The following is a 24,687-nucleotide window of genomic DNA, read 5'->3' as shown; positions in this document are numbered from 1 at the left end:
CAGCGGGTCAAAATGCTTATGTTATCGTGTCTTAGCGCAGCGATACCACGGTCCTGCAACAGCTTGAAGCTACACAGAGGCAGCTAGCTTCCCCCCCCAGCTTCCACACACAGTCAGCACGGACACCCGATACTAACTACTACCAAGTGTTTGCTTCTAACCTGACGGTGTTTGAGAAACAGTGTCATGACAGCCGTGGGATTAAAGTCAGCAGGTTTTTGCGCTGTTCATACCGCAGTTAGCATGGTGGCTAACCGTATGTGACCGTAAGTGCTCTAACCAGCCACCGTCAGCCGGACAACGCCGCTGGCTTAACACACTTGTCACATTAATCATAGAGTCGTAGTTGTGATTTGGGTTTATTGTGATCACCTCTGTGGTCAAATCAGCCGACACAGAAATTCTACTGCACTCATAAACGCATCCAAAACGCCCAGACCGGGAACGGCAGCTGAGTACTCGAAGTTAGAGGAAGAACACATGTGGGCCTACGTCCAGTTTTCAAAATAAACTGTTGACGTGGAGCCTATAAAAAAATGCATAATTGAAAGTAAAATGTATTGGATTATATTCAGAAGAAGTATATATCGTCTTACCAGTGTCATTTTTATGAATAGCATTTTTACTGTATCAATGAAGTCAAATCAATTTCTGGATATTTCAAAGTACTATAAAAAGACTTTGCCCAATAATTCCAGAGTGAGACTGATATGACTGTGTTCAGGACCTCTCTGACTACCCACATACTGAATATCAGACATTTTTACTGAACAGATTATGAGATTTTTCAAAGTAAAGTGCAACATTTATACTCTGTAATACATCATTTCTGGATATTTCAAAGTACTATAAAAATACTTTGCCCAATAATTCCAGAGTGAGACTGATATGACTGTGTCCAGGACCTCTCTGACTACCCACACACTGAATATCAGACATTTTTACTGTACAGATTAAGAGATTTTTCAAAGTAAAGTGCAACATTTCCCCTGTGGAATACATCATTTCTGGATATTTCAAAGTACTATAAAAACAGTTTGCTCAATAATTCCAGAGTGAGACTGATATGCTTCTATTCCCACTCCTATGACTAGTCCCTTTTCTTGGAATCTGTAACTGTCCTACCCTCTCTTCCAGCCGCACCCATATGTAAAAATCAATCTTGCCGAAGCGATGTCTTTTCAATTTCTTTTAATCGCAGCGTGAAAGACTCTCTTTGTATTTGTTAATTATGTCGAGCATCTTGTTTATCATCTTATCCTTTTATAGGGATAATGCTTAGGTTAGATTGGGGTACCCCTTTACACTACAAATAAAATTTGTTTTCCAATAATTTATGCTCTGTTCAATTAGTAGTGTTGTATCTTATAATATTTTTTGAATTGGCACCAACTGTGGCTCCTTTGCTCCCTTAGAGCTTGATTATTTATCACCATTTCACTATTGCAAAACTTGTAAGTACAGGTAATATATAACAAAATACATACACATTCAACCATGGAGGAAAAAAATACTTTTTATGAATAAAACACCGGAGTAATTGTCAAAAGCTTTGTTCATTTTAACAAGGTAAACAATTTTTGTATAGAATGGGAACCTAAAACCTTTATGTAAAAACACAAAACATCACTCAACTGTGATATTAAAACGAAAACAAAATTAGAAAACCTAAACAGCCATGACGCTAAATTGGTTAAGGGGCGTAAAGTCCTGATCAACCCCTTCCTTTTAGCCTTGTAATTCAGGTGCCATTGTTGGGCCACACCCATCTTCAAACGCGGCCTTCACTTTGATATAAAATAAACACCTGTAAAGTTTTGTGACTGCATCGTTCACGGTTGCTATCGGGATGAGAAAATCTATCCACAGAGAGATAGCAATAAACACCTGAGGACTTGCACACAGACTCACAAAGTGAAAACAATACCAGTGTTGCTTTTGCAGCTGGTAATACAATGAAAGGCAAAATATGTGTTTTAGGCGACCCTTTCATACACAGACGAAGAAAGCAGTGTCACATATAAAAAAAAATGACATAGCACATACTGATTGTGGAATTATTTTTGACACAGACAGCAATTCCATTCAGTGGTTTGCACATTTTGAAGATGGGCTGTGTCCATCTGGAGGCACTGGGCATGAAACCACCGGCTACATCTGTCACACTGAATCTGTAAAAATTCAAATTTCCCACCTTTAATACAGACAGAGGTTCATTGCTTAATAATCATTTCAAATGTTTCACCACACTAGCAGGCTTTATTCATGTTTACGAGCTTTACCATGCTTTAACCAAATGCTACATTGCTGTTGTCATGGTCATATTTCTTCATTGTTATTTTAATTAGTTAACTGTTATTGTATCTTTGTACTACTGAGAGGAGTGGCACTTAAGTTTCGTTGTACAGCTGTTCAATGACAATAAACACTTGGATTGAATTGGAAGTAGCATGCTGCTGATAATAGAAAAGAGCAACATTTTGGAGAGACCGTGATGGACAATGAAGAATAACTATCACCCAAACGTTTTGGTTTGTGTCCATTTGTTAACAGAAATTAAGTGAACGGACATTTTTATATATCTTTACACCAAAATTGTTGTGTGATTACAACAGGGAATTTAGATTAATACGGATTTGATGGGATTTGTGTGTTGAAATGCATTCACATACTGTCTAACAGGAAATTATAAATGTGAAATACAAGGCTGACTTAGCCACCTTTTTATGAAATCTATGAGAATGACTTCGGCCAGAGACCTTTGTATCATGTAATTCCCCATCTTTCCTTACCCTCGTTTCCTGTCATCTCTAAATTGTACAAAATGCACAAACAAACAATGACAAGAGTAAAAAAACAAAACATACCCAGTCAGTGAAGGAAGGCCCTGAACCTGGTGGTTTTGTCGCTGAGCACATGGCACAGTTGTTATCTATGTCAAACACTAAAATACAAATAGACATTTTAGACGTTGAGTACTACAATATCACAATATGACTAAAACACTCCTCACCCACCTGAGGCTTTAAGTATTTGCAGAGCGTAATGTTTACGCTGATGTACCATCTCTGTCTTTGTTGTACCAAATGCAATGTTTGGTATTTTAAGGCCTCCATGACTGCGTTTGCCATCTAAACAATGACACAATAAGTTATGTACTTTGGATAATTTTCAAAGTCTGCCAAATGTGGCGGTTGGAAATACTGTAAAACAGATTAAATCCTAAATGCAAAATTTATACAGTTCCTTTGGAAAATCTTAACATTTCAATAAATATTCATCTTACCATGATTACAAGTATTCCACAGCTATCTCCATCCTGCTGCAGTGGGTGTTGCAGAACACCTCCTTTGAATTTGATGTCCACCCAGTCAGTCTTGAGGTGGCAGGTCCTCCTCAGTTTGAAGTAGTCACTGTGTGACAATAATTTATGAAAGTATTAATTTACTATATGTACAAACATACACATACAATGTATGTACAATATAAGAAAAACCTTCTCTCTCTCTCTCTCTCTCTCTCTCTCTCTCTCTCTCTCTCTCTCTCTCTCTCTCTCTCTCTCTCTCTCTCTCTCTCTCTCTCTCTCTCTCTCCCTCCCTCCTCCTGATCAGCCTCGTTACAACATAACACCAAATGGTATCTCCTTAAAGTTGCAACTCAAAGTTTTTTGTCAGTGCAACTGCTATCCAATTGATGGTTCCTAAAGATCACTCCCAAGCCATGAAGTTAGTGTTTTGGGTCCAATCATATATTCATGAGCTTAAGTCTGTGAGGAGCGCACTGCAGCGCTCTCCAAGGTACTAATCCTGCAGCTGGTAGCAGCTTGGGAGGTATTTATAAACTTTGAACCAATAACTTCCTTGTCTAATAATTGACTTCACCTGTTTCCTAACATGTATAAGCCCCATTACTGTTTTGTGTGCTGAATCGTGTATCTTCTTTCATGGGAGTACCAGACAAAGGCATCACTTACCTCTTTTCTCTTTTCATTTCTTTATTTCTACATAATAGATTGAAGGTTGCCTCGTAACTTAGTTAGAAAGCCTTGTTGGCTATAGTGTTTTTTTTTTGTTTTTGCAATGACAATTAAACTCCTAACATGCTTCTTCAGCCTCCTGCCTCTTACTCAGTAACAGGGACATGATAAATTGAAGGTGACATGATACAGACCATTGTTATACTCATACCGTGAAAGACTTTTTCTAAACTTTTCAAGAAACCTCAAATATACGCAATGAATAATCAGCACTCAATGGTTTTTGCTCTCAAACCTTGCTTTCAGTAGGAATGTCATCTGTTCACTCAGCATCAGTGATTACACATGAGTTTGAAAATGGACTTCACTGCTAAGACACCAATATAACACATTCTGATTTCTAATGTTGGACACGATGAATTTAAAACAAAGCTATTGCTGGCATTGCTAAACACGTGCCTGTTATTATTTTGAATGTACTGGTGAGCCAGCTGTTATGCTCTCATCAGAAACGGATGTTGCTTCATACTGTAAGCCTGGTTCTGACCATTGCCTCCTTGATAACATTCCTTTTACTACCTGTACCAGAATTGTGACATAAATTGACATAATTTATATAGGCTGAATCGTTGAAATTGCGTAAGTACCATAATCTTTTTGCAGCATGGTCTGAGTCTGTCAGCTCTGTGGACCTGCGTGCTAGGTCAACCAAATACACGGTTCTTTCTGCTGCATTGATGTGCTGGAAACACATTAAATATCATTCAAAGATTATTCACGACATCCAGAAGAAAATGAAAGACAATCAAGATAAATATAAATATAATCACTACTAACCAGAAGCTTCCAGTGGGAATTCTGTATGTTCACAAAAGACACAATTGCTTTATAGTTGTCAAAGTTGATCTGTAACACATCCAAAAATGAACAACCTGATAAAAACATTTTAGTTTTTGTAAATATCCTATAGTTACAATAGATCTGTTGAATTGTATCTGCTTTATCATACTGTACACAAAGTCACACAAACATCAGCTTACATATGACAGTTATTAAACCTCTGGATTTATCCCCAAAAGAAAAACAAGTCACCTTAGACAAAGTGTTCCGCCTGATCTGTTCTCTCTTCCCAAAGAGGATCACACCAGCCGTGTAATGATTTAGAATATAAATCATTCTCCCCAAATGGAGCTCATTGGAAAAGTGATGCAAAAGACACTCAATGACCTTAAGAGATTGTTGAGATACAGACAGACAGTCAATCAAACATCATAAATTGATTTATAATTATGACAATTAATGTGTGACTGTTAAAAAAAAAGACTTGCATAATAAACAGGTCTACATAATACTTTGCAATCACATGCTTGACATTCAGAATCACAAATTCACACATTAGTACATTACTATGGAAAATGTTTTAACTGGGGATATATTTAAACACCCACATAATAGTCAGCAGTATGACATAGGTATTAGATTAATGTGTAGTGGAGAGATTTATTTGGCTCATTTCGTAAAATTGTTTATGGTAATTTGTTTTATTGTATTAATAGGACTACATACCTCGCCTGTAAGCTACTGGTGAGGTCTAAAGGCCGGCGCATGCTTCTGCAACTGCGTCGGCGACTTTTCACGCAGCTGTGTCGCAGGACTCTTTGTCATTCATGCTTCCCCAAGCGCTGCAAGTCTTATAAAGCAATTCCCTGCCACAACACTAGGCGGAGAAATGTTTTTTGTCGAAGACGACCTTAGCGACGCCTTCTTTCTTCTTCGTCCATTGTTTATTTACATAGCCACTGTGGCTCCTCGTAGCCTTTTTCTGGCGGACAAATCCACCAGTCAGTGACGGGTTATCCAAGTGATCATACTTTCGGCAGTTACTTTCGTCAAACGCTCTTCTATTTGGTCCATATTCATTCTTCTAAATCTTCCGTTGTTTCTGCCGGTATTATGTGGCATGAAACCGGGAATGCGACTCCGGAAAGGATGTAGTTAGCAGACCAATCACATCCCTTGCGGGCTGCGGGAGGCTTGCGGAGCTTTGCCGTCTAGTTAGAAAAATTGGGCGACGCACGTAAGCACGTAAGAAGAGATACATAAGCCCGTAAGGGGCCCGGAAGGGCTCTTGCGCTTGCGGGCCCGTGAAAACGCAGAAGCATGCACCGGCCTTAAGTGTCCGCAGCTCACTGTGGTGGATTACGAAGCTGTTCCCCTCTAATTTGAGAGGGGACCACAAACACAACCACTTCTGTGTCACTTCTTTTCCACAATTCCTTGAGCTGAGGGTCATAAAAATAATACAAGTTATTTGCTGGAGTAGATAAATAAATAATTTACAGATGATAAGCTAAACACATCCTGTATGAATACATGCACTGAATGAAATTTACAATTTACATCCCAGATACATTGATTGCATTGGATGTATTGATAACACTTGAACACTGAGTTCACCTGAGATGGAGCATCCACTGGACTTTGAACAATACTTCCCTTTGTATCCTCCTCATGATGGCCTGTCATGTCTGATTGGATTTGGGTAGTGACCTTGTCTGTTGGTTTCTAGATATAGAAATTAGGGATGGGCATAATTAATCGACGATCGATTAATTGATCATTAAGAATTTCCTCGATGAAATAATTTTTTCATCGAGGAATTCGCTAATTACACATTTGACCACGGGGGGCAGTGTTTGAAAAAAACGCCACAGTCCTACTCAGTTACCTGCGACTGGCTGCGAGTTACCGTGTAGTTCCATTTCCAAAGTAAACATGAAGAGGTCACGGCGAAGTGTTGCATGGGACCATTGTGAGTTAAAAAATGACTTGGTTCACTGCCAACACTGCGAAGCTATCCCAGAGGCTGGGGGAGACAAGGAGCCTGCATTGTCTGACACGGACGAGGGGAGCGTAAACACCGGAGCCGCGGCCAGGCTAGCCAAGTTAGCACGGAGCTACCTGTGTATCACGGCGACGTCAGTCCCCTCAGAGCGAGTTTTTCGGCGGCTGGACTGACGGTCACCAGGCTGCGTTAGCGTCTGACCCCAGAGCATGTTAACATGCTCATCTTTCTCAACACAAATCAGTAGGCTGGTGCTGAAGTTGTATGTGAGTTACTGGTTATTTTTATGAAGCTTACTCGACTCGGTACCTTGTTTGATAGTTTTGAGTTACATTTGGCAAAACCTGTCAGACCTAAGTATTATATATTTGTAGTTGTTGTTTAACATTATGTTTATTTTATATTATTATTATTTTATTTTGGAGAAAAAAAAAACGAGGGTCAGTTGTGTTTAGTAGCACCGGCTTCTAGCTGTCGGCTCCGCTGCTTAAGATTACGGCAGTGCATATTTTGTTCATCTTGTAATAAAGATCTCAATGAGGAAACACGCTTTTTTCCCCCACTGCATTTTAATGTAGCTTATAAATAGTGAATTTTTTAACTTGAAAATATTAATGATTAATCGAAAATTCGTCATTAACTCTCCCGACGATCGACGAAGACAATTTAATCGAACGCCCATCCCTAATAGAAATTGTTAGATATTATTGGAAGCTTTTCATTATATGCTTTCATACCACCAACATGGTGAAATACGTTTCGGTAATTGCATGTCATGGCAATTCACTAAGTCACGGAAGTGTTTAAAGCACAAAATGCAACAATAAGCTTTTGATTTACAGCTGTTGTACATTAATGCGTTTGATTAGCTTCCTGTCCTTGTCTAACTTTGCCACAATTGATTACCTGTGATGGAGCATGACACTGATCGCTTGTTGACAATCCGTGTGTTTTCTGTGTTGTCTGAGAAACACAAAAAGATTCTGTATGACACAAACTTTTTATCGATTACATTATTAAGCTATTTAAACATACGGAATGATAATGGATAGCTCTACAAAATGTTTACCGTTTTCTTCTGCTGTTTGAAAACAAAAGTTTTTGTTAGAGGGGACACATAAACTCCTCGCATCTTCTGATGTCGTTGTTTCCATCGCTCCAGATCCACACGGTGTGTCTACAGTTGATCAAACAGAGTAAATCAATGTTAATAGTTCAGCTACTGCACTGCTGAAGTACATTTAACTTGACTTATTTATAAGAAAAAAAGCCAACAATCCCAGGAGTTTCATGTATAGTTTATATATCAGAGCTTAAATTTTTTACCTTCTTCTTCCTCTTCTGCCTTAGAAGGGCATTCAGTGTGAGCTTGTATGTATGTACAAAATCGTCCAGTCTGGTTAGCCGTCTCCGTTGAAAGCGGATCTTTTTGAGGTCCCACTGGCTTTTCTCCATTATTCCTTGTGTTTTGGTGTCTTTGGTGTAATTCTGGAGTTCAACATGTACAGTACGTTATATAACATACAAATGGCTTCATTCACCTTATTTGCATTCAAATCTGTAATATCCAGGATTGAATAATGCAATGTTTTTCAATTTTTTCGAACAGATCTTTTGTGTTATAGTACCTGTGTGGGTTTACGGGCAGTATTTTGAACTTTTGAGTAAGCCTGTCATACACAGGACCCGTTCCGTGGCGTCCAAGGTCACCTGCCAAAAGATAATTCAACTTAAATTTATTTACTGAATAAGCTATTAAAACAAACATGTATCAAAGCATATGCCATAGAAGAGGACTAACCCAGGAGTAAGCCAGACCAAAGAGCAGCCTGAGGAAAGAAGTATTTCAGCAATGTTGGAATGAATGTTGGGCTGAAATAGACATTCGGATCCCCATCTTTCTCAAGCTCTGCCCTCTGAATGACTACCTCAAAATGATGTTTGAACGTTGTTGGTCCCACATCATTCTAGAAAAAATAATAAGAAAATTTTTTTTTTTCTTGAGTTGGATCTTGGAAACAAATGTAAACCGTCATTCCTTAAGGATTGTAGTCAATTAGCATTTTGCTATAATTATGGATGTGAATACAGTCCTAACAAAGACTACAATTAATTATTGCTATAAAACGGGTGGAAATTGAGACAATGATCACATACCACAAAGTCTTGCTCCACAATGTTTGTGTCATCAATGCCAGTATGTCCTGCTTTTAACAACAGCCTCTGGAGATTTTGGAGGCTGTGGGATTTTGGAGGTTCACTGTGGGAACTGGAAAACACCATGGCAGCACTGATGACAACTTCATCCATGTCTTTAAGTGTTGTAGCCTGGGACATGAGGCCAAACACATGCATTGCCAGGTGGTAATGTTGGGAGGCACTGCAAGGACAAAGCTTGTAAAATAAGTTTTACAGAGATTTCCCATGTTATGATGTTAGAAAATGTTCAGCATATACAGCAATCACTCACTGTTTTCGGCATAGGTCCTTTGGATCTTTCATCACATGACTCAAGCAGCGATGCAAATTCGGAAGCCCTATTCAGTCCTCTTGCCCTTGTCCGGTTGCAATGTCATAGTACTTGCACAGCAGTTCCTGAAGGCTCACTCCACAGAAGTTGTAGGAGAGTGCCTGCAGGAGGACTATGGAGCCATCACAGATCAACATTGCTGGCCTTTAATCACTCTTCTTCCGTGGAGTCTTCTTAAGTCCGTCACAAAGGACCCCAGGAAATACGACACGGATGTTGTGGTGTGGTCATTTGTCAGATAAGTGGCCACAGGAACAGGGGAGGATCCTTTTGATGGATGTCTCACCACCATTTCATACACATAGAATGGGGCAGTTTGCCCCTTTCCTTTGTGCACAATGCTGCCCGTCGCATCCAAATAAACAATGTCCGATTTGCACCGCTCATAAAACAAGTTGAGAGTCTTGTCAAACCAATACATAATGCTTTTGGGCTGCAATATTATTTTTTGGATAACTGCATCCTCTGAATCTTGCTCTTGCTCTTCCTCCCGCATAATTTCTAAACTAATCATTTCGTTTTTGTGTCTTCTGTTTTTTTTCCGACTATTGCATGAGAGCGTTTTCATGACACCGGTTGTAGGAACCTCATCTCGACATCCGGATTCCACAACACTGTCCTCCAGGTTATCCAACTTTTATAAATATAATGTTCTTGACAGTTTGGTGGTGAGGACATCCGCTATGCCATAGCGTACCCCCATTTGAGAACCACTGCGCTATGGCATCCCTTTCATCTGCCCGCACCGGACGTCTTTGCAGCTCCTCGCTGTGTTGCCACACTCTGTCTCCACTAAAGGTCACAACCGCCTTGAGTGATGACTCATCTTGTACTTTCACCTGAATTTTAACAGGGCAGTCATTAAAAAGACAGTAGCCTGAACAATAAATTACAGGTGCATTTCTAGTCGACCCAATCGTTTGGACATTCTGGTGCTTGAATGCAAAGCTGCAATGTGGATGAATGCTGCGGATTCCATTAGCAATAAAAACAGTCCAGTTCAGCGTCCTCCTGAGTTTTTTCCATTGATTTTCAGTAAGAAAAAAAAAACAGGGTTGCTTAGGGAATGGATGAGAAAAGAATTGTTCCTCATATTCTTTTTCATCCGCTGATGATGATGTTGTGGAGCCCTTGCCATTGTCTGTTGTACAATGGAACTGCAAAACACAGTAAAACATAATCAGCATCAGTGAACAAGTTGTTGTGAAGTTGCCTAATAACAGTAGATGCACGTTAACCATTGTTGTCACAGGGTATTATTTACTGGATACCTAACAGTTCTTTTGTAGAACTTTCTATCACCATGATTTGAAAAAACTGATACAGTATTCTGTATTTCATAACAATTATGTCATTATTGACCATTGCAATATTTACCTCTGGAGTTTCCGCTGGAGTTGTCGATGTATGTGTATTGGGCTGTTGGTGTACTGGCCCTACAGTAATGTCATCAGGCTGTGGGGAAACTGGCCATGAAGTATCATAATCAGGCTGTGGGGAAACTGGCCATGAAGTATCATAATCAGGCTGTGGGGAAACTGGCCCTGCTTTTTGTGGAGGCCTCACTGCTTCATTGATCTGAAACACAATTTGAGTGATTCTCAGAATTTTCATCTTCACATCAAAGGAAACCTTGAAATGAATAATTAGCTCAGGAATGGATGGATTTCTTTACGAAGACATGATATACTAATAAATATTGAAATGGTAAAAGTAAAACCTTTATTACCTTTCTGTGTCGATGATAGGCATGTTTAAGCCTCTTCCTATTGATATTGCCGTTAGCAATTCACAGATCCTGGCATGCTTCACCCCAGAAAGTTGTGTCATCCTTTTCTTCAGCCTTAGCATGAAGCTTAGCTGAGGCCTGAAGCTTTTCGATGACCAACACAATAGCCTCTGCTGTAATGGAAACTCTTCTGGACTTAAATTGAAATAACAAGTAAAATTTTTGGGTCATTTATATATATTTATATAAGTTCATGCTTGTGGCGATATTGGTCCTTAACATTAATTATTTCAAAGTGAATCCACCAAACCTTTTAATAATACCCCAGTGAAAATGTAGCATAATGACAAAATAAAATGTCCCTTGTAAGCAAGCAAGTCTTTTCCTGACATACTGTTTTTAAATAAACAGAACATTTGAAAAAGTTGGCATTACTTTGTACTAAGAAAAGAATAAGGATGCACAAAAGTATTTGTACTGTGGTATTACGGTTTGTACATGAATGTTGATTGTCAAGAGGGAAGATGTAATGTCCTAGACAACCAATTATAAAACTGGTTGATGATGATATGATATACGATATGATGAAATGCAAGCAAGGCTGTTGTGAAGTAAGGCTGTCTATCTCTCCTCAGCTCATTTAAGTCCCGGGGACAGCGCTGAGCCCCACTATAGTTTAGACGTTTAAATCGTTGCGTACTTACTAGGGCTGACCGATAAATCGTATTTTCATCGTCATCGCGATATGAACATGCGCGGTTAACACATCGGAAAAGATGCCTGAAACGCGATGAATAAAAATCATTTTATTTACACGCGCCATGTATTCACACCCAGCATGCGAACATTTGACCTATCAGATGGAGCCCTGGATACATGCGCCATGCATTCACACCATTTGGCCAATCAGATGAAGCAACAGCTAGCCGTCGGCGCCGGCAGCGTCCCCGGGTCCTATGTTCCCCCGGGTCCTATGTGTTCCGGAGCCACCCTCAAATTAATTGGTGTTAATTTTGTGGCGACTGCGAGGCTATGTAACACGATGGCGGAGAAAGGAGAGAATAGCGAGGAAAATGTGGTTGACGAAGACCTTGTGGTGAAAAAGAACTGCACTTCTGCAATTTGGAGTTATTTTGGATTCCGTAGCGACGACGTGTTACAAACACAGGTACTGTGTAAAACATGCCGAACAGCTGTGGCAACTTCCAGAGGAAACACAACAAACCTCCATCACCACCTGCAACACAACCATAAAGAACTACACGAACAATTCAAAGCTAGCCAAACCACAAAACCAAAAACGTTGAGTAGCAGCAAATCTAAAACCTTGCAACAGTCCATTTCTCAGAGTTTTGCGTGCGTGACTCCTTACGAGAAAACATCCAAACGCCACGGAGAAATAACAGAGGCCATAACTCGTTATTTGGCTAAGGACATGATGCCTATAAACACAGTGACCAAAGATGGTTTTGTGAGTCTGATAAGGAAACTGGACCGAAGATACAGCATTCCATCACGCAATTATTTTTCCCAAGTCGCCATTCCAAAAATGTACGACACATGCAGGAAGACAGTGGAATCGGAACTGGGTCAAATTGAACACTACGCCTGTACCACAGATCTTTGGTCCAGTCGAACGACAGAGCCCTACATCAGCCTCACTGTACACTTCCTGGATCAAGACTTTGAACTGAAAACGCGATGTCTACAGACAGCCTACTTCCCCGGAGAACACACTGGGGAAAACATTGCGTGTGGACTACGTGAGGCTTTGACCAGCTGGAATTTGCGGGAAGAGCAGCTAGCTTGCATCACCACCGACAACGGGTCAAACGTTGTGAAGGCCACCGAACTCAACCACTGGGTCAGACTTCAGTGTTTTGGCCACAGGCTGCATCTTGCCATCGGTAAGTGTAAATTAATACATTTGCTTTACGTGGCATTATTGTTATCTATTGCCGTCTTATTTTGTAATATTATTGTTTTATTATTGTTTTTGTTATTTATTGTTATTATTTTATATTGTTTTTTGTTTTTTGAGAACCTCTGTGTCTATTGTTTTGTAACCTATTGATTTTGAGCTCATGCCTACAAGTTAAACTACTACTACATGCCACATAATGGTAGTCTGTCTAGTCCCTGAATCATTACTTTGTAATTACTGTAGTTAACTAGTATGTAGTCCCTGAATTATTACTTTGTAATAATTGTAGTTAATTATGCAGTCTCTGAATTATTTCTTTGTAATTATTAGAAAATTGTTAGATTTTGCAGTTAGGCTACAATGATTACTGGTAGGTTTTAATATTTTTTTCATGTGTTTTCCTATCTTTCCAGAAAATGCTGTTAAAGATGACAGCCGCATTGCCCGTGCTGCTGGGCTTTGTAAAAAATTGGTGGGACATTTCTCCCACAGCTGGAAGCAGAAGATGGCACTGAAAGAAGCACAACAGGAGCACAACCTCCCAGAGCACTCACTCATCACAGAATGCCCAACTAGGTGGGGCTCGAGGCAAAAGATGATGGAGAGGATCTTGGAGCAGCGGCAAGCCATATCTAATGTCCTCTCGGCAGACCGAAAAACACGGCATCTGGTTCCCTCCTGGCAGGACCTGGATGTACTGGAGTCTGTAAACCTGGCATTACACCCTTTGCAAGTATTTACTGATGCTCTTTCCGGGGAAAGCTATGTGAGTGTTTCATATGTGAAACCAGTCCTTCATCTCTTGAATACATCAGTTCTTGCAGAAAAGGAAGATGACACCAATTTAACCAAGACCATTAAAGTGAAAATCCTGGATTACATGAATACAAAGTATGATGACCCAGCAACACAAGAACTTCTGGACACTGCATCCTTCATGGACCCCAGGTTCAAGGTCAGCTACATCAGCAGCGAAAGAGTCCAAGACATCAAGACCAGGGTGATGTCAGAAATGAAAGAAACAGCACGGAAGGTAATTGGGTTATATATTTGACATGAGCACTGGTGGGATACAAGATGTCACATACTGTAATCAGATGGTGCATTATCTGAATGTGAATGGAACATGTGTATTTTTCTATGTATTCTTAATTGTCTCTCTGTTTTAGGAGGGAACACCTTCTGACAACACTGAGGCCCAAAGCATGGATCCACCCAGCAACAAGAAGGCAAAGCGATCATTGGGCAGTTTGCTCAAAACAAGTCCAGGCCCCACCACTCCCACCGCATCTTCCATGCAGCTGGAGCAAGCTCTTGAAGCTGAACTTAACAGCTACTTGCTGTCCCCCACCATTGACAGTGAGGCAGACCCTTTGGCTTGGTGGAAACTCCACCAGGTCACCTACTCAAAGCTGAGCAAACTAGCTCGGAGGTATCTTTGTATAGCTGCCACTAGTTCACCCTCTGAGAGGCTATTCAGCACATCAGGGAATGTGGTAACATGTCAACGTGCATGTTTGAAACCCAGCAAAGTCAACATGCTGGTTTTCTTGGCCAAGAACTTGCCCTAAAGAATAACTTGCCATAAGGGTAGATTTTTTTTTTCCTGATTGTATCTTGATTTAGTTATTTCAATTTTCCCCCGCATACTATAGATCTCTGCACCTTGTTGGGCGGAGTCGAGGGCCTTGATGATTGTAATGGGAGACATTAGTTATTTTAAATTGCCATGCCCATGTTTAATTTATATTTATTTAATTATTTAAGTTGTTTTCCCCCAGATATTTTTTTATTTCAAGAGTTCAATGGTTTTGTTCAGTTTAGAAGAAAATATTTTAAATAGAGCAGGGGAAATTAAACTTCGTTGGGTGTTCATGTTGTGCACTTTGTTCAATAAAAGTTAAATAAAATAATTTATTTCATTTCTTTATTCAGTGGGCATAGGCTATTCAATGTTTGGGGTCTATGTTAGCAGTGTACCTATTATAGCAGAAAGACAGGAACTGTATAGCTAATATGCACACTTCAATATTTGTTTATTTATCGCAAGTCATATCTCATCGCAATATTGAACAATGGTATCGCACATCGCAGATTTTCCTCATATCGTGCAGGCCTAGTACTTACCCTCGTCTTGCTGGCATTCTGGATTGTGGATGCACTGACAAAGTTTCTCACCAGAAACGAAATTTGAAAATGAACAAGTTGCAAAGTTTGCAAAAGTTGTCGGACGAGTCGAAGGTCATCACTGAAAACTTTTTCTACTTTGTCGCATATATGATGACTAAGACAACGGCGGAAATGCGAGTTCGATATCAGAGTTTAGCTTAATAAAAATTACGTTTTTTATTTGTTAGATCTTTCCTTTTTTATTGAACGAGTCAACCCCTTATAATTATCTCTCAGTTGTCATGTAATTGGTGTCAAAGGAAGTGTCTTTTAATTAAATCTCTAAGTTTAAATGTATGGACTCTGCACTTTCCATTCGAACCTGGCTGTGACACCTCAGAAGTGAATTTAACCCCGCTATCATCAGGAAGCAGAGACAGATATCATCCTTGACTTGAGAAAACTGCTTTGGACCGTCGATTTAACTTCAAACTGTTCGTTAATTAAATTAGGAACCGACTGACTCACTGACTGCGGTTGTGCCGCAGATCAGCTGTCTGTCGGTTCTCTGTTATTAACACGCGCTGGGTGTCCGCTATACGGCGGAGCTGCAGGGTTATCTCCAGCATTTCCTTCAATACTAGGATTATGTACTAAACACATAGCACTTCAAATATCCAGAAATGATCTATTCCACAGTTGAAATGTTGGACTTTACTTTGAAAAATATCTTAATCTATACGGTAAACATGTTTGCTATTCAGTATGTGGGTAGTCAGAGAGGTCCTGAACACAGTCATATCAGTCTCACTCTGGAATTATTGGGTAAAGTCTTTTTACAGTACTTTGAAATATCCAGAAATTATGTATTACACAATAGAAATGTTGCACTTTACTTTGAAAAATCTCTTAATCTATACAGTAAAATGCATAATATTCAGTGTGTTGGTAGCCTGGATGTCCTGAACACAGGCATATCAGTCTCACTCTGGAATTATTGAGCAAAGTATTTTTATAGTACTTTGAAATATCCAGAAATTATGTATTACACAGTAAAAATGTAGGACTTTACTTTGAAAAATCTCTTAATCTGTACTGTAAAAATGTCTGATATACAGTGTGTGGCTAGTCAGAGAGGTCCTGAACACAGGCATATCAGTCTCACTCTGGAATTATTGAGCAAACTGTTTTTATAGTACTTTGAAATATCCAGAAATGATGTATTCCACAGTGGAAATGTTGGACTTTACTTTGAAAAATCTCTTAATCTGTACAGTAAAAATGTCTGATATTCAGTGTGTGGGTAGCCTGAGAGGTCCTGAACATATCCATATCAGTCTCTCTCTGGAATTATTGAGCAAGGTCTTTTTATAGTACTTTGAAATATCCAGAAATTATGTATTCCACAGTAGAAATGTTGCACTTTACTTTGGAAAATCTCTTAATTTATACACTAAAAATGTCTGATATTCAGTGTGTGGGTAGCCTGAGAGGTCCTGAACATATCCATATCAGTCTCTCTCTGGAATTATTGAGCAAGGTCTTTTTATAGTACTTTGAAATATCCAGAAATTATGTATTCCACAGTGGAAATGTTGGATTTTACTTTGAAATATCTCTTAATCTGTACGGTAAAAATTTCAGATATTCAGTGTGTGGGTAGCCTGAGAGGTCCTGAACACAGTCATATCGGTCTCTCTCTGGAATTATTGAGCAAAGTCTTTTTATAGTACTTTGAAATATCCAGAAATTAACCGATTTGATTGGGCACATGTTTGACTTTACTTTGAAAAATCTCTTAATCTATACCGTAAAAATGTTTGATATTCAGTAAGTGGATAGTCAGAGAGGTCCTGGACACAGGCATATCAGTGCCTCTCTGGAATTATTGAGCAAACAGTTTTTATAGTACTTTGAAATATCCAGAAATTAGCTACTTGAAGCAAATGTGTGCCTTTAATTTACTAAAATCTCTTCATTGATACAGTAAAACTTCTTTTCATAAAAATGACACAGGTAAGACGATTTATATTTCTTCTGAATATAATCCAATAAATTTTACTTTCAATTATGCATTTTGTATATGCTCCATATCAACAGTTTATTTTGAAAACCGGATGTTCTTCCTCTAACTTCGAGTACTCAATCGCTCGCTCCCCGTTCCCGTTCTGGGCGGTTCGGATGCGTTTACCATAAATATCAGTATATGGGTGCAGTGGAATTTCCGTGTCGGCTGATTTGACCAAAGAGTTGTGAGTGTCGGATGGCTTGACCGCAGTAAGTTTGAGGTCCGGAAATGATGTCGTCCCAAAATGCTGGCCTTAGCGGACCAATCACAGCCAAGGGCTATCCGTGGGCTCTCCGCCATGCCGATGTGTAGTTAGAAAAATCTGAGCTGCACGAAAAGCTCTCCGTGGAGCCCGGAGAGGAGGTTCCACGTCAAAGAAGGCGGTCCTATCTGTCCGTGTCCGTCAAAACGGAGAAGCATAAATTGGCCTTTAGCTCATGTGGTAGAACTTGGTAGCAGATTGGGCTATTTAAGTCTTTGTTCAGGCACTTGTTCATCTCAAGCCTGAACATTCCAATGACAGGGCTGTCAGCATGTAAGACCCAAGCAAATGGTCAAAAATGCAGCAGCATGTACTATCTTCAAACAGCCAGAGACAGGTTTTGTCACTCTACTGCTCATGTCTTTCCACAGTCTCCCTATTGCTGCTCACGTCACTTATGTACCCTACAGTGTGGCCACTTGAACAGCACTGGTCTACCTGATTTCTCTCATTTGGGTGGATGAGCCTTCTCATTCACTAATGTACAATGACTCGTTCACCTACAGTAAAAGTATAGTTAAGATAGCATATATTATATATTGCATGATGGGTTAGGGTTGATTGTTGATCTCTACATGATGGTCAAAAAAAATAGCTATTATACTCTTTTAAAGGTTGTCCTTTCTTAAATGATATAGAATAAGAAATGTTTTTGTTCATTTCTCTCTCACTTCATGTTAGTGATGTCAGAGTCTCGAGTCCACCATTCCTCTGTCTCCTCCATCTCCTCCATCTCCTCAATCTCTTTGGTTGAGATCAAGGCTGAGACTCATCTAGTCCTCCAGGCATTTCTCCAACGGACCCTTTCTACCCCAATGAAAGAGAGACCTGGTAGAGTAGGGGGTGCTTACAGCCAGCACAACAAGTACAGGTAATGTAAATTAGCCCTCTGAACTGTAACTCATCTCTATTTAGCTTAAACTGAGTGATGACATGTGCTTTTTGGCTGTTCTTCTATATGACAACCTGTGAACCCGCTATTCTTTTTACTATCATGCTTTCCGATGCTAGCTCCACATCACAACCAAAAGCAAAAGATGGGTGTGATTCTCAAGCTGAATATGTCGGCTCAGCAGATGCGAAGAAGACTGGATTCAAAGACTTCATTAAGCAGTTGCCACTTCGCAACAACACAAAACGCTCGGGTAAAGATCCTAAAAGCTCACTGGAAAGGGAGAGCACTGCAAAATGTTCCCACATCAGAGACCAAGCAGAGGTGAGGAAGTATTATTTTCTCGGGAACTATTTTTGTGTTTTGATTTGAGATAAATTGCAGTTCACCAGCAAAGACCATGCAACAACTAGATGGGCACTTAGAGAGGAGCATAACCCCCCAACAAGGCTTAATCTTATGGTTCACTCAATATTATTATTATTCTACTATGCTGATTGAGGGGAGGGTAAAGAGTTTGAGTCCACAAAACACTTTTAGAGTCTCAGGGCCAAACAGTGTTGCAGCGCATTCCAATGCAACTGAAGTAACTGGTGACCACTTCCTCAGACATTAAAAAAAAAAAAGACTCTGTACTGCTTGTGTCAAAGTGTCTGCAGGCGGCGACATTCAACCTAAATGTTTGCCGTTATCCTCCTCCGGAGGTGTGTAACTGCATGGATCAAAACCCTCCATAGGCATAGTGGTGAGTGATAATGAGTGAAGATTTAGTCAAGTTAAAGTGCACCATCCTCGTAGCCTGGATGCCAGACGAACTTAGCCCCGCCCACAACATTTGAGGTCGGGAAGTTCGGTTGGGGAGAAACTATGCCCAAACAGAAGCTGTTCGGACCAATCAAATTTTCAGGGCGGGCTTTATACGATGATGGACAGATGATCAACAGTAACGTAATCAACCACGTCACCAAAGAGCCCTGGGCGTCTTGGGAAAGTAGGCCCCCGGTCTCTTTTGCCTGATGCCTCAGATGAACACGCTTCTGCAGCCTGGTCTCCTTCGTCGTCTGTCCATTTTTTTTAAACGGGAATGTCGCGCACCAAGCGTGTTATTAAGTTCTTACAGGACCGACAAATGCGATACGATTTGTTTGATATGTTGTGGAGTTGTAATCCTAAACGGAGAACTTATTCGTACGTGCATTCACCTTTACTGTTTCTCTCAAAAATGCTGATAGTGTTGGTAAGTTCTCCTTGTATCCTTAAATTCCCTTACAACACCGGCAAAAATCGTTTTTACTCTACTCTACTTACTTCTACTTCTTCCAGCGTGCGTGCAGTTGAGTTCTGTTGACAACAACTATGCGTCGCTTAACATACGTCACATACATGCCTTGATTGGTTGTCGGTCTATCCAATTGAGCGGAGAGGCTATTATTTTCCTTGTTCGGCTGAAACACGCCCCATTATCACAGCCCAATGGAGCAGTATCAGACTCATATTCTGACTAGAATTATGAGTATGACAACGTCAGGCTACCATCCTCCTCCACCGTAGCCACTAAAACCTACGTAAGGAACTGTGTCTGTGAAAAATTGTATTGGCCTCATCCACCAATATCACCAATAAGTTTTTTCTTAAAATTTTTCTTAAGAAAGTTCTTCAGAAAATATAAAGTCTGATTCATGACATTTAATTGTTTGCACCTTTGTTCTTTACATCTATTATCTGAATAACTTTCAAATATTAAATAGGGCAGCAGGGCTCCATCTGATAGGCCAAATATGTTGATATGCAGATTTTGTATGCATGGCACATGAAACACCATTTATCATAGTTTAAACCGTCTTTTGCAATACGTATATTGCTCACGTTGATATTGTGATGACGATATACCGAAATATCAACAGTAAACTTTGTTTGTTTTTTGCCACATTTCGACACTGATCATAACAAAATCATCGTTTCTATTCTAAATCAGTAAAATCTTTCTTCAGATTAGCTTGCGCATTCAAGAGCCGTCAAGCTCGCTCTTTTCCCGCTCTCCCGCTCTCTCTAACAGAAACACACACAAACAGTGTGATTGAACACATTTGTAAACTCAGTCTGTGTTAAAACAGACTTTGTAAATTTAGTCAATGTATGTAGAGCTGGAGGAGATAGGTGCACAGTAGTGTGTGCCGATGAATGAGGCTGACGAAGTTGGCTGGATGGGTGGTGCTGCTGTGGTTAGATTATAGTTATTAAGCCAAACAGAAAAACAATTGGATTGAAAGAGGGTGGGACCAGGTATCAAAGGAGTAGACGAGGAATCACATTAAGTAACAACTTGCATCTTTAACTTAATGACTCTTAAGATAGGTAAAACACACATACTCTTCAGCATATTCATCCTCCAGGTGATAAACCTTTTTGATTTAAGTTTCTCCCTGGCCTTTCATCTAGCTGCATCCCTTTCAGTTATGTATTATCAGCAATATCAACACAGCAGCATTATCGGGGCAAAGGAGAAGATCCAGGTATATAGCAGGCCAATTCAAATTGGTGCATTGTTTTCTTCTCATCCATTCTTGGCTGCTAGTAATGTTTTAGGTCATTATCTTGCCGGGGGAGCCATGACCTGCACTTGAGACCAAGCTCTCTGATACTGGGCTGTAGGTTTAACTCCAGAATGTCTTGATGATCTCCTTCTGACCTGAAGAGAGTCAAGGCTTGCAGCTACACCTAGGAACGTTGTTTATACAGTTGAGAGTGACGGTCACATTAACCTTACATTTACCTTACATTAACAGTACTTAATACTTAACAGTATTAGCAGCTGTGGGTACAAGTAGTAGGGTACAATTGTAATACTAATTTAAGATAATAGTCGGTTGAAAATATCATGACAATCCACTTACTTTTCATTACTAAAAAGGTGTAAAATTTTTTTTTGTGTTGGTCATTTTGAGGATCATTAGAATAAGCTAGATTTCAGCTCTTTCAGGACTTTTTTTTTATTCTGGGGCACCAAACACTTTTCAGGAAGAATGAAACTTTGTTTCAAATAGTGGTGAGGGTACAAACACCTTTTCACATGTGTGCATTTCCGATGTGATATCAATTGAGATGATATTAGTTTAAGTACATTTTTTACCAATGTAATGCAGAAATCCCATCTGTATTATTAATATTCATAACACACATAATCACCACATCTTCAATGATGAAGAACATGTTCCCACAGGATGATCTTGTTATCCTGACCTCTACATCAGAAGATGATGAAAGTGAGAAGAAACAGCAGAAGAAGCTGGAGCAAACGAAGATTAGAAAAAAGATTTCAAAGTTCCTCAGGTTAAAGTTGGAGAGAGAAGTCAAAGAGGGGCATGAAACCTGTCCAAATAAGCCTACCACGCCAGTCCACCAAGGTCTAGAACCAAACCCACCCATAATCTCTCCCAGTAAGCTCCTTCCTTACACTATAAAAATAAACAGCTTTAGATGTAGTCGTTTATTTGTTTGCCGCTGCATCTAAATTTAAGTATTTTTGAAATTTGTATCTTTCCATTATAATAATTTGGTCATCCAAAGTGTAGTCTGTGTGCTAATGTTGACTGCTAAACCTAGAATCCTAAGAACGTTTCTAAGGTTTTGGACAAGAAGAAACCAGTCAGCTCAGCAATGCAATAGTTAAATCAAAGCAAGGTAGAAACAGCTTACTATAAAAAAGTGTCAGTCTGTGTTTTTGTAGGCATGTGAATATAGCAACTGACAAGAACAGTAGAGAGTGGAATAATTGAATAGAAAACAATAAATAACTGGCTTCATCTGATATACTTATGTTGTTGTAATGTTGATATAGACCACCATCCTGAGTTCTATAATGTGGTAGCAGAGAAGCTGGAAAAGATTGCACAGAGGTCCACCAGTATAAAGAAACAGAGTTCTACAGCCCAGCTTTCACAAGGTAAACCCTCTACTCACACACACACGCACACACACACACAATATTCATGATCCATGAGTTTATTGGGGAACCAAGGCCCAGGGTGTTACCTTTGCGGACCAGTTTTTGGGGGATGACTGTGTTAAAAGCAGAACTGAAGTCTAAAAATAGCCACCTCACATAACTGTTTGATGCCCCTAAGTTGTGATGGCGCTCCCTATAGTGCAGTTTGCTGAAAAGGCAAACTGTTGCTCATCCTGGTCTTGTGGAATGAAGCTCCTGATTTATACAAGCAGTACCTTCTCAAATAACTTAATGACAATGGGTGATAGTGCCACTGAGCGATGGTCATGTAAGCACTTCACGGGTCGACTATAGGAACTGGAGCTGGAAGGATTTGAGGCAAGTCGGAGCAGAAGCATGTTGTATTGAGAGGTTGAATATTTTTTTCTTTAACACATTCGTAAACTACCCAGCACATGATTTCAGGACCTGTCCTGGCACACCATCTGGACTCGCTGCCTTATGTCCTAAATCTACTTTAGTGTAGCTCTCACTTGGTAGTGCTGTAGAACCTTTGTCAAGACAGGCTCATCTTTTTCCAGTGGAGAAGTAATCAAATAATTGATTAAGTAGTAAGATAAGATAGTTGGCATTATAATCAGTCAGTGCCTTGTTGCCTTTCCTCATGCTAAAGGGGTTGTGGTAAACAAATTGTTTCAACCACAACCGCAACCGCAGCAAGTGTGGCCTGAGCATCAGAATGTTTCTTTTATGTTGCTTTGGAACCAACGATGATGACGTGTGGCTCTGAGTGTTCCCCGGTCACTGAGACACAAGCTCTGGCTGGAGAGCTGTGCAGCCGGCTTGCGTGATACCTCCAAGGCTCAGTGGTGCTGTGGCCTGCGTTGCACACTATGGCCCGGCCAGTAGAGCTGCAGATCCCTGGGTCCCTACCCCTTCTCTCTGCGGTCTCTCTGGGGGAGTTGAGCAGTAGAGTGAAATGCAGATGCTGTAGGGCTTCCCGAGCGGGCCACATGTGAGGGATCCCTCTCCCAGGACGGACAGAAGTGCAATAGATGCCACGTGTAGGAAAACATCATCCAGATTAAAGTTTTTAGCAGCATTGATGAGACAGAGGCCCTGGATCTGCGGGTGATAAGTTGGAAAGAGAAGCTCCGTGTGTCATGTGTCATAAAATAGAACAAGTTACGTTCTGCCGCACTAATAAGCTCTAACTATAAGCTTTATCAAAAAGGAAGGTTTTGAGCCTACTCTTAAACAAACAGATGGTGTCTGCCTCCCGAACTGAAAGTGGAAGATTATTCCACAGCAGAGGGGCTTGATGGCTAAAAGATCTGGCTCCTACTCTACTTTTAGAGACTTTAGGGACGACAAGTAGGCTTGAGTTCTGGGAGCGGAGTGCTCTAGTGGGTTTATAAGGTACTAACAGCTCTTTAAGGTAAAAAGGCGCTATATTATTAAGGGCCTTGAAGGGGAGGAGGAGAATTTTAAATTCTATTCTAGATTTAACTGGAAGCCAGTGTAGCAATGCTAATACTGGAAAAATGTGCTCTTTTCTCTTTGTTCTCGTCAGGACAAGTGCTGCGGCATTTTGGACAAGCTGTAGAGTCTTTAACGACTTACTGCTGGAGCCTGATAATAATGAATTACAATAGACCAGTCTCTACGTAACAAAGGCGTGGACTAGTTTTTCTGCATCTTTTTGTGAAAGTACATGTCTAATTTTTGAAATGTTACGCAAGTGGAAAAAAGCGGTCCTAGAAATTTGTTTTAAGTGAGAATTAAAGGATAAATCAAGATTGAAGATCACTCCCAAGTTCCTGACTGTTTCATTGGAAGCAAGGGCAATGTCGTCTAGCGCAGCTATATCATTAGATAATGTATCTCTAAGGTGTTTGGGGCCAAGTATTATAACCTCTGTTTTGTCTGAGTTTAATAAGAGAAAATTTAGACTGACATAATCATCAGGATGCAGCCACGTCTCAGTGAGGGATAATAAATCTATGTTGTAATCGGAGACTAGTTCATTAACTAAAATAGCCTTAGTTGACAGTGATCTAATGTTTAAAAGACCACATTTAAAAGTCTTAGTTCCCTGTGTTGTTTCAGAGGTTGTTTTAATTTGTATTAGATTATTGTGTGGAGTTCTCGCTCTGTTATTGTTTAATTTCAATAATTTAATCGGACGGTGGACAGACCCAATCTCTATGGGGTTTTGTGACTGATCCAGAGGGAGCGCAGAGAAGTGTTTAGCACTGCAGCTCTGCTTCCTGATCCCAACTATGGGTTGTCATGTAACAGAGTGAGTAATATTCGTAGATAAGAGAACTGCTCCATCCCAAGTGGGATGAACGCTGTCTCTCCTAACAAGACCAGGTTTTCTCAAAAAAGTTAGCCAATTATCTA

The 24,687-nt window shown here is 40.1% G+C and overlaps 2 protein-coding genes across 5 annotated transcripts in view; both read left to right on the top strand.

Annotated features, from left to right (window-relative positions):
- bcl2l12 (BCL2 like 12) overlaps positions 1-24,687 on the top strand; it is a 64,571-nt gene that overhangs the window by 483 nt on the left and 39,401 nt on the right. For all 4 annotated transcript variants that reach the window (XR_008342001.1, XR_008341999.1, XR_008342000.1 and 1 more), the window contains exons 2-5: positions 18,125-18,314; positions 18,455-18,659; positions 21,556-21,772; positions 22,174-22,278. Coding sequence is in view for 1 of the 4 variants with exons in the window: in XM_053443010.1 (XP_053298985.1) it covers positions 18,127-18,314; positions 18,455-18,659; positions 21,556-21,772; positions 22,174-22,278 (715 nt within the window). In the remaining 3 variants the exon portion in view is untranslated. The remainder of the gene's footprint in view (positions 1-18,124; positions 18,315-18,454; positions 18,660-21,555; positions 21,773-22,173; positions 22,279-24,687) is intronic.
- On the top strand, positions 8,043-14,917 carry LOC128458242 (E3 SUMO-protein ligase ZBED1). Its single transcript, XM_053443008.1, has 3 exons — positions 8,043-12,987; positions 13,418-14,037; positions 14,174-14,917. The coding sequence occupies exons 1-3, from the start codon at positions 11,871-11,873 to the stop codon at positions 14,573-14,575; spliced, it is 2,139 nt and encodes a 712-aa protein (XP_053298983.1). The 5' UTR covers positions 8,043-11,870; the 3' UTR covers positions 14,576-14,917.

The sequence above is a fragment of the Pleuronectes platessa genome, chromosome 16, assembly GCF_947347685.1.
Source record: "Pleuronectes platessa chromosome 16, fPlePla1.1, whole genome shotgun sequence".
NCBI classification, from domain to species: Eukaryota; Metazoa; Chordata; class Actinopteri; order Pleuronectiformes; family Pleuronectidae; genus Pleuronectes; species Pleuronectes platessa.
This window is presented reverse-complemented; position numbering and strand designations above follow the sequence as displayed.

Excerpts from the sequence above, each read along its gene's own strand:
- LOC128458242 (XM_053443008.1), top strand. The coding sequence starts at position 11,871 with ATGAATAAAAATCATTTTATTTACACGCGCCATGTATTCACACCCAGC. Across the intron at positions 12,988-13,417 it reads CAGGCTGCATCTTGCCATCG|AAAATGCTGTTAAAGATGAC; the intron begins GTAAGTGTAAAT and ends CTATCTTTCCAG. Across the intron at positions 14,038-14,173 it reads TGAAAGAAACAGCACGGAAG|GAGGGAACACCTTCTGACAA; the intron begins GTAATTGGGTTA and ends TCTCTGTTTTAG.